Genomic DNA, 9934 nt, shown 5'->3' with positions numbered 1-9934 from the left:
TAAAACTGCTCAGTACCTTCCAGAAACAAAAATGTAACCCTGATACTAGCAGTGCTGGCTTTGGCTTCCTGTGAATTTGCTCTCCCGAGCACAGAATCAGAATCACAGAATGGTTTTGGTTGGAAAAGATGTGTAAGATCATTGAGTCCAACCATTGGTCTAGCTCTGCTGAGTTTGCCTCTAGACCACATCCTCAAGTATGACATCTACTGTCTTTTAAACACCTTCAGGGATGGTGACTGAACCACCTCCCTGGGCAGCCTGTTCCAAAGCTCGACAAGTTTTCACTAAAGAAATTCCTCCTAGGGCTGGCCCATGCTGAGGTCTATGCAGTCTAATGCACAAACCTTCTCATCTCTCACACCCCCAATGCTAAGTGAAGATTGAAGTCACCCTGCGGACAACCAACTGACCAGACAGCATTTGGACATCATGGTATCAAAGTCCAGTGGTGGGGCTTTAAAGTCAGCTGCGGTGACTGGGCTGGCTGAGAGGCAGCGACTAGCAGGACAGCTTGGATTAAAACCCACAGTTCAAAGTGAGTCTGACAGCGCAATACGGAACAGCCACATCTTTACCAAAGAAGCCTCCCAAAAACCATCCTCAAACAGATACAAAAGCCAAGATGTACATCTGATTACCTGCCTTGGTGTAGTACTCTCCAGAAAGCAAAGGTTTTGGGGTGGAGGAAGAGGCAAAGCAAACAAGTCTATACCAGCTGTGCTGCGAGATTTTCCTTTGCCTGTTTCATTATTCGTTTGGCATTAGGTTAGCATTAGGGCAGAGTAAAATAAAATGAAATGAAATAAAATAAAATAAATCAATACCACTACTATCAAGGAAGCTTTCAGGTTTTACCTGAGACCACAATAACAGATGACTAATATTTATTTTGTATTTTTCAATTTCTAAATGATCCTGATATATTTTTAAACCTATTTTTCTATACTCCCCAGTGCTATTAAATAAAACCCCATGCAGAATGGAGCAGCACTCCCACTTCAGCTGATATTAGCAAATAAGAATGGGTTGCCCTGGTCCTGTCTATACAAAAAGCTTGAATTATTCACATCAATATCTCATTTCTAAGGCTGCGGTCACAGTCCATATTTCTCTATGGTACGATGACATGATGTTTTGTATTTTTACAGCCAGAGTGAAAGACACATAAATTAAGAATTTCTTTCCAATTCACTTTCAAATGCTGCCCTAGTTTTGTATACCATTTGCGTGCTGAAAAGTAGTAGCAGAAGGACCCCTCTTTAGTCAAAGGAAGCGTCTGCCATTGCAAGAAGACATCTGCAATGTTTCACTGCTTAAATGCAGATATGAAAACACCGATATTCAGGATCGAAAGCCAGCAATGCCTTTTTTTCCACACAGACATTTCACACTTAGTCCTATCAGTACATGTGCTGTCAATTTGATATTTCCTTGCTAGGAAATTGAGTCAAACCCTTTGTAACTCTTGAAGACACTGACAACTGGGTTTGTGCTCCCTGTCATAATAGCTCGAAACTAGATTTTTCTTATCATCTCCTTCTGCTTCTCACAGCCTTCTGCTTCTCAGTACGACTCCTGTGCTGTGTCCACTGGGACTCCAGGTTTCTTGTCCAGCCTCACAGGCTGGGCAGATGTTTCCTACTGTATCACACAAGGGAAGAACTTTCACCTGCCCAGTCCTGTTCTCGCACACTGAGTGATGTGCTATGACACCACCCTTGCAGAGAAGCACAATCAGGCCACTAGTTTTCTAAAATCCTCCAGAGCCTTCCTTCATCCTCTTCACATCAGACCTTGTCACTCGTGGTATCATCAAAATTTGTTCGTTTTTGCTGCATAACACCTTTAAAGCTGAAAACACTAGAGATAAAATGATGGAGATGTCAAGTTGTGGCACTGGCCTACACTGACAAGATCTCTCATTCCCTGAAGGCTCCTTCTTCAGCCCTGCAGGCACAGCGTGGGAAAGTGGAAATTGACATTGGCCAGCTTGTATTCCATGTTGCAGGAAATACTTAATTTTAATGTATCTGGGCTTTTATTGTGCACATTCCTGTAGTTTCTGCCTTTACCATGCTGCCCCTTTTCCCCCTACAGCAATCAGTATGCTCAGTGAGGTCTGTGCCTATTGCTCTGCATTTCTGAGTGTTTCGGCTCAACCATCTCCTTCGGGGTAAGAGAATTAGGAGCTACAGAAAGTCAGTATTTCAGACCCTGCCTTTCACTTGTTTAACCTTCTGCTAACTTCCTTCAGTGTTAATGGTGTTCTAGCAACACAGTGGCTCATACATCTGTCCAAATTCAAATGAATAGTTATTTAAAAGTGATAAGACGGCTGCTTGTTCTGCTATGAAGATGATTTCTATTAAGAGCAGCTGCAAGCCAGGAGCTGGGCCTGTGTCACACAATTTGTTCTGTCCTCAATGCTTGCAAATGTCTGAGAAGAGATATAACCTACCGTGGTTCTGGTCTCTGTTCCAGACGTTGGACTGTGGCACAGTCCGGTGGCATTACAATTACAGCTTCAGATGCTGCCTGAGAAGCAGCAGCACCACTGTCTCCCCCATGGTCTGCCTTGCTCCTGCATTCTGGATGCTTCACCATACAGGTCGTGGAGGGAGCACAGGTATCAAACAAACACTTCAGTCTGAGGGGAAGACCTCCTTTACACAGTGATTTAATTACTTTGTTGAGAACTAATGGGGAACTTCTTGAAGTCTGAGAGTTATTTTAGATACAAACTGCAATGTAGACCTTTATCGGGGTCACTTAATATTACCTGAAAGGCTGGAGAGAAATAAAATGCAGAATCTCTGGCTGCAGTTGCTAGCAGAGCCAGGATGTGCAGTGGGGTCATCAGCTGAATCACTCCCCGAAGCAATGTACTCACCTTGACATCTTGCCCTGTTCAGCTGCTCCCAGCTCCCTTCACTTGAGTCTGTGTCCCACCATGATGAAAATGGCTCATGTGGGCCAACAGAAAGCCCTTGCTTCCTGCTGCTCTCACCGTACCCATGTGTGCACCTGCAGCCCCTTCCACCCTGGCCAAGGCAGGTGCTGACACACCTGGGAAACTAAAATCATACAACCTTTCCCCACATTGTTCTCTGCTTTGACAAGAATGACAAACTTTTCATTGGACAAATCTCCAGCACTCCCCTTTCCACACATTCTTTCCTACAATCTCATTTACCATCATTCTGCTCCTTCACTCTCCTATGGGTGCTGCAGAGTTCCTCGCATAGCAGGCTGTCTCCTCCTCCACTGTGCTTCCCCTTTCATCCGTTCCACTAATCATTCCAAGACTGACTTAACTTAAAGCTTCCACACCTTTGATCTTCTTGTGGAAGAACTGTTTCATTAAAATAAATAAATAAAAAAAATTAACTCCAGGAATTTCTCCGCATTTATTGCTCTTAGGTCACTACTAAATGAATAGATAAAAGAAACCCTATACTCATTCCAGGCGATAACTCAGAACACGTTTAAATTGTCTGCAGAACAATTTTCATGTAAGCCCTGCACACAGACATATCCAGAGACCTTCCCACCACAAAAAGAAATCAGCCAGGAACAGTCCAAGAGACAAAACTGTGTCAGAGCAGCTCATCCGTCACGTAGTTGTTAGAGATATAGATATTCCAGTGGGTATTGTCCTGGTTCAAGCTAAAGCAGAACAAATTTTCTAACTTTTCAGCTAAGCCTCTTCTAAAAAACTTCATTTCTGAAAGTTAACAACATGTTTTTCAGACAGTGTCTGTCTCCAGAAGTGATAATGCTTAATATTTATAGTTATCACCAAAGTAACAGAACACTGGTGTGCAGAAAGGTCATTGCTTACATCTATCCCTATGGAAACCAAGGCCATCCTCCAGTTGGTGTAATGCTGTAAGTGAACAGGGTGAAAACAGGTCGCACCTGCAGGAAGGAGCAGACAGGACAGGTGACCCAAAACTGACTAACAGAGTATTCCATCTCATTTACATTATAGTCGGTATAAACCTGAGGAATCATGAGGGTCGAGCTGTCTTCTTCAATGGCCAGCATCTTTTACAGACTTCATCTGTCCTTCTGCCCCTGTTCCCGATTCATGTGTTCCTAAGTCCAGCTTACATCCACCACTGAGTCCAGCCTGGGACCTTTCTCCATGCTGCCCTGCAGCATCAGTGGTGACATATCAGCAGGTTCAATTTTGTGTATTTGTAATATTTTACCATTTTCTTACGAATAGCATTATTATAATTTTTATTATTATAGTTTCATTAAAACTGTTATAGTTTTAGTTTCCAACCACACGTCTCTCTTAATTTCCCTGTGTGGGGAGCAATTGTGCTACAACTGCCTGCATTTAGCTGCTCATCGGGCCGGGAGGGAGGTTAAACGATGACATGTGTGTAAACCAGTTAATTCTCATGGTTACCAGCACAGAACTTAAAACCTATTAACTTCATACTCACGTTTAACTTAAGACACAGTACACACTTTCAAAATATTTTCCGTGTTTAGATGTTTAATTGTACATGGAGTTAGGCAGAAAAGACATCTGCCACAATCTATCTCAGATAGCAAAACGCCCAAAGAGAAGAAAACATTGCATGAACCCTCTGAAGATTAGTCTTAGATTTATGCTGACAAGGATAGGATGCCTTATCCCATCTTCATAATATGTTCTGATGCTCTATGTTTTTCTCATTACTTGCATAAAAATCTGTCTTAAGAAACCAAATTATTGAAAGATTACATTAAAATGGATAATAAAGATGGGAAACCTGACCTTTTCTGCTTTTTTTTGTGCATGCATCGTAATTTTGGGGTGAGCCATAAGCTCTGCTGCAGCTTTTGGGATTTTATTCCCCACAGCTGCTGCAGAGGGACCAGTGTGGAAGCACAGCAGGTTGGTTGGGGCTCAGGGGTTGGTGTCCCGGAGGAACATTGGGCCTCTTCTGCTTCTTTCACACAGGCACTTGGTGACCCTGGGCCAGGCACCTTGCTGCATAACTCCCTTATAAAATGGGTATGAGTTTATTTAGCATACTGGAAAGGTGGAAATAGGAGCCAATGGGGAATTGTCCACTGACTGCAATGGTGCAAGACCAGGTGCTCTTGAACTGCATGCAGAGGAGGGAGACAAAAGCAGCAGAAAGCCTGAGCTGTTAAAAATAGATTGATGACAGCAGGGTCGAAGCCAGGCTGTCTTCAGCCAAGTTTGCATATTGGTTACACCTCTTCTAAGCTATGTTTTCAAAGAACACACAAAAAATACCTGTTCTGCAACAGGGGCTTGAAAACCTGTATGCCAACAAATTACTAGCTTACAGTCTGAGTATGTCCCAGGACTCGGTCCAGTTGCTCTTGCTTAGCCAGCACCTCCCAGGAGCTGTGCGCAGGCACTCGGCACAGTAGATGGCCTTAAGCTCCACAGTCATGCTGACATTTCCAACAATAAAATTTAAGCAGTTAAAGAGTTAATTTTGTTCAACTTTACTAAGCTGTAGCTTAGCACTTGGTGCAGTGACCACATCCGTGCCAAACCCAAAGTTTTACATCTCCTTTAACCTAATTAGCCTAATCAAATGGATTTGAATACACTCAGTTACCACTGAGCACAGCTGTTACAAGCCTCTCCGGTAGACTCTGACCCCTCTTATTAGTTAGATAGTTAAAGATAGACATAAACTCTGCAATGCACAATATAACTGAGTGCTAAAAGGAATAGTTGCTGTGATTTAATTAAGCAGTGAGATGAAACGCCCGAGTTTGCATTGTGGAGACTGCCAGCCAGAAGCAAGTCCCAGCTGCAGGGAGCTGCTAACAGGCACCTATGGAGAAACCATCCTCACAGTAAAAGCAGTGAATAACTGTGAGGCTACATGTATTACCCTCCCTTTAAGGGAAAAGTCAGCCATTCCCACTCATTTTTACAATTTGAGTTTTATTATTAGCCATTTAATTGCAGATTGAATTAAAAAAAATAGCCCATCAGTTGTGTTTCAGCTGTCTGCAGTGAGAAGCTGCACTCCATAAGTTATTCAGCTGGCTTTCTTGTAGGGCTACACCCACTGCACTCATGTGCAAGCCGTCTTTATCATCTTATGCAACCTCTCTCTGCCAGTCTGGGACCACAGTCAACATCTCCCTTGGCAGAAAGCATCATTACACACTGGGGGTGTCCCTCCACTTTGGAAAAATAGTTTTCTATTCCCTCTGCAAGGAGGTCTTCCTACAGTGTATGACCTGGATTTTGAAAAAAAATATTTTCTTGAAACACCATGTACTGTCAATACTCATGTCTTTTGTTCTTGCTACAGTATCCATCTGAAACTGAATTATTTTACTCAAGACAAGGTAGAAATCCAACTTGAAATGCAACTTGATACACGCCTGGAGACTCTCGGGTCTCACAGTCTCTTCTTGAAACCAGAGCCCTAGCACAGACAGAGGGATCCGTCCGCGTGGATCAGGTTGCAGATGCCTCCGCATCCTGCGCAGCACCAGTGCCATGTGCTGGGCACCACGCCACTGTCTCGCTTGTTATTTTCCTGACACTAGGAGTGCAATACTAGGAGAATAAACTTTCTGAGCAAGAGTTACTAAGAGGAAAAAGAAAACAACCAATAAAAACTCCCAAAGTTTCAAAATATTCTTCACTGCACCTCAAACATCAGCCACACAAGTTGTGGCTGGCAGCGGTGAGCACGTACAACAAGTTTATCCTTTTTTGGGGAAGAACAGATTGAAGAGGAAGGGAAAAGTAGTAAGGGAAAAAGAGGCATAAAAAGAAACACATTTCAATGTGTCATTATGATCTTTGACCATTTTCTCCCTTACACGCAAACCTGCAGAGCATTTAAGATCAATATGTGACAAAGAGTCAGCCAGAGAGGGAGAAGCAGAAGGAGGTGCCACTTGAACTGGCATGCCAGAGGATCTTTAAATAGAAAAGCTTTCAGGGAACTCAGGGCAGGGACTTAATGCACAAAACTTAACTACAGACATACCCATCCAAAATGCCCCCCATTGACAGCTGCTCCCCCCAACAAATTTTTATCTGTAGCAGTTTGGGAAGGGAAGGGCGAAGTGCACTAAAACCAGCACTGTGCCCCAATCCTGGCATTCACCCTGGCTGCCAGCTCCCTCCAAGACTATGAGTCCTAGGGAGGCACTACCTGTTAGACAGCTCCTCTGCCTCCTCAGCTGCCTCCTCCTCTTCTTCTTCTTCTTCCTCCTCCTCCTCCTCTTCTTCTTCCTCTTCTTCTTCATCTTCTACAAAGGACGAGGTCTCAGACGCCCTATCGCACTCAGCACCACGGTGCCCCTCCATGCCCTTCCCAGCTCAGGCCCTTGACGGTGATTTTTACCCCCGACCCTGTCCTCCCCAGGGTTGCCTGAAGCAACTGTCATCCCCAGCAGCTCTCACTTCTCCTGACTCAGGACAGCCTTTAAATAGAAGGCAGCAAAGTTACAGCGCCGAGTCGCTGCTGGTCCTACCCTGGGTCCTAGCACCAACCAGGTGCCAGGACACGTGGCCAAATCTGTCAGGCTGCTTGCCCGCTGCTGCCCACAACCTGTTTTTTAAAACAGCCAGGGGAGCTGGGCAGCAGCAGGGAGAAAAAGCCCTATCAGACCTTCCCAATTAAATCTGGGGTGGATGGCATAGGTGAAGTGCAAGGAGACTTTTCTTGTGGCTCCTCAAAAAAGGTATGTTTAGCATGTCCAAAAGCAAATTCCAGCACTGAGCACACCAAGAGTTCCTCAAATTTGAGCAGGAGAGGTCAAATACAATTGGCAGCAGGTGAACCCAGGACACGGCCGTTTAATAATGAATACTGTACTGCAAGAGTTATCATATGCACTGTAGTTTTTAACAACACACAGAGAATATATTTGAACCTCCAAATTTGTTGATGTGCTAAATGACAGGACATTTCAGATTCTCTCTTTGAGTGGCCTTGAATCAATTTTAATTTAAAGCAAAGACAAACTACCACATTACCACGTGGGGTTAACCCACATCTACCCTCTATTAGTCCGCATGCCACACAAAATGCAGTGTTTTTCACAGACAAAATGGAATTATTTCCAACCTATACTAGCCAAAATAATGATTTTTTTAAAAAAAAATAATTATTCACAACAGGGGGAGAAGCACCAAAACTCTGATTCTAAATAAAAATTCCAAGTTACTTCTGGTATAGACCTTGTATACACAGTATAACTCCATTTTTTCTCATTGTTTTCTTTTTTTGTTCTTCAAATAAATAGCTCGCTATAAATCTGTCAACTCTTCCTAGTGCCGTAAGTACAGGAACACACAAGCAGGTATTTCTGAGAACAAGCTGCCTTTTCAATGCTAAATTAAAATTCTACTGACAGATTGACTTGAAGTAAAATATTTCCAAAACAGTACATACTGATAAAATCCATCTGCTCTCTTGACCTACCCACTGAGGTACAAAATTTACAAGGTCAGAACATAATTTCTCGAAGAAGCACACTTGAAACCCATACTAAGTTCTCCAGATTTTATTATAAGCACAGAGACAGTGTACAGAGCATGAAGAAATTTAAGACAGAGAACTACACGTTCTTTAGACATGGAAGACTAAAGCATCACAATCTTCTAGAAATGCTTATATATAACGCGTACAAATATTGCACAAGTTTTGGTTCAGTCTTCAATACAGCAAGAAGAACTCCTTCATATTATTTCCAGACCTACTCCTCTTCCTTCCATACTTCTCACAAATTAATTTGACCTGCAAGTTAACCAAAACAGCATATTCTTTCATGCTCTTCCTACAAGAATCACACTCTCTAAAATCAGTGAGGCAAATACTTAAATCATAATACACAAGGATGAGAGAAAATAAGATAAACATAAAAAAGACAAACACTACCAAGTACACATGAAATAAACCAGTGCAAGAAGAGTCCATTAAATCAAGAATTACATTTTCTGATGTTCTTAAGTTTAACACCAAACATACTGTGAATTCAGTCCAGTCAACCAAGTTCAATAAGGCATTCTTTCAAATAAGTATTTGGTACGGTGTTAATGAACAGTAACCTGAAGTTATCTACAAATCATCTTACAACATTTTATCATGGCTGCCCATTTCTCCCAAATAACCATGTCATCCTTCAATCTAAGTCTTAAAATTGGTTTATATTGAATTCATTCCAAGGGATTTCCTGAACATAACCTCTCATACTGAGAGAACATCTTGAGGTACAGACAATACACTTACCTAGTAACATTGTAGGAGAAGTGAGAGCACGAGAGCTAGAAGAAAAACTTAAGTCTCACAGTATACAGCCTATCCGTGTTCTGGCACTACTGTTACTGAATGGGACACTCTTGCTAACATTTGGACCTCCTGTACACCTCTAAACCTGTTAATTAAAAGCACTACTAGAGGACTAAAGGGAGTTCCTAAAATCGTAAAGGAGACACTAGTCATTTCTGACATTATATAGGGTGAGAAATGACAGGGCAAACCCATGCCAGAACGAGCAGTCAAAACTAGTTCCAAAATTACAGAGCTTAACTAAAGCATTTGTATTTCAAGGCAGCAAGAAGCCTCAGAGACGTTAGTATCTTGCACACACACTGAAATCTTGGTCAGCCATGAAAATTATGTTTTAACAAAGGTCTCTCAGAAAAACTTCCTGCTAGGTTGTACACCAAGACTTAAGTGTGTGAAGGTTTTTATTTTGAAGCTGAGAAAGGAAAACTCCATGCTAACACTAAGATTTATTATAGCCATTAGTGGATTTCTCGCTCTGGATACCTGCCCAAAGTAGATGGAAATCCAGGGCTTCGATCTTCTCAATAACTTCAAACTATACAGAACTAAATCCAAAGTTAGTTAAAGCTCAGCTCCCACTCATCTTCCCCAAACCATTTATTTTATGGTATTTTATCTGTCTT

The 9934-nt window shown here is 42.4% G+C and overlaps 2 protein-coding genes across 3 annotated transcripts in view; both read right to left on the bottom strand.

The window, feature by feature from the left end:
- The window catches only part of CMYA5 (cardiomyopathy associated 5), a 47978-nt gene extending 40607 nt beyond the window's left edge, over positions 1-7371 (bottom strand). The window contains exon 1 of the mRNA XM_069880702.1: positions 7170-7371. Coding sequence (XP_069736803.1) covers positions 7170-7324 — 155 coding nt within the window. The 5' untranslated portion in view covers positions 7325-7371. The remainder of the gene's footprint in view (positions 1-7169) is intronic.
- A 750-nt stretch (positions 7372-8121) lies between these two features.
- The window catches only part of TENT2 (terminal nucleotidyltransferase 2), a 49193-nt gene continuing 47380 nt past the window's right edge, over positions 8122-9934 (bottom strand). For both annotated transcript variants that reach the window (XM_069880732.1, XM_069880734.1), the window contains exon 15: positions 8122-8759. In XM_069880732.1, coding sequence (XP_069736833.1) covers positions 8679-8759 — 81 coding nt within the window. In that variant the 3' untranslated portion in view covers positions 8122-8678. The remainder of the gene's footprint in view (positions 8760-9934) is intronic.

The sequence above is a fragment of the Phaenicophaeus curvirostris genome, chromosome Z, assembly GCF_032191515.1.
Source record: "Phaenicophaeus curvirostris isolate KB17595 chromosome Z, BPBGC_Pcur_1.0, whole genome shotgun sequence".
Classification (NCBI taxonomy): Eukaryota; Metazoa; Chordata; class Aves; order Cuculiformes; family Cuculidae; genus Phaenicophaeus; species Phaenicophaeus curvirostris.
This window is presented reverse-complemented; position numbering and strand designations above follow the sequence as displayed.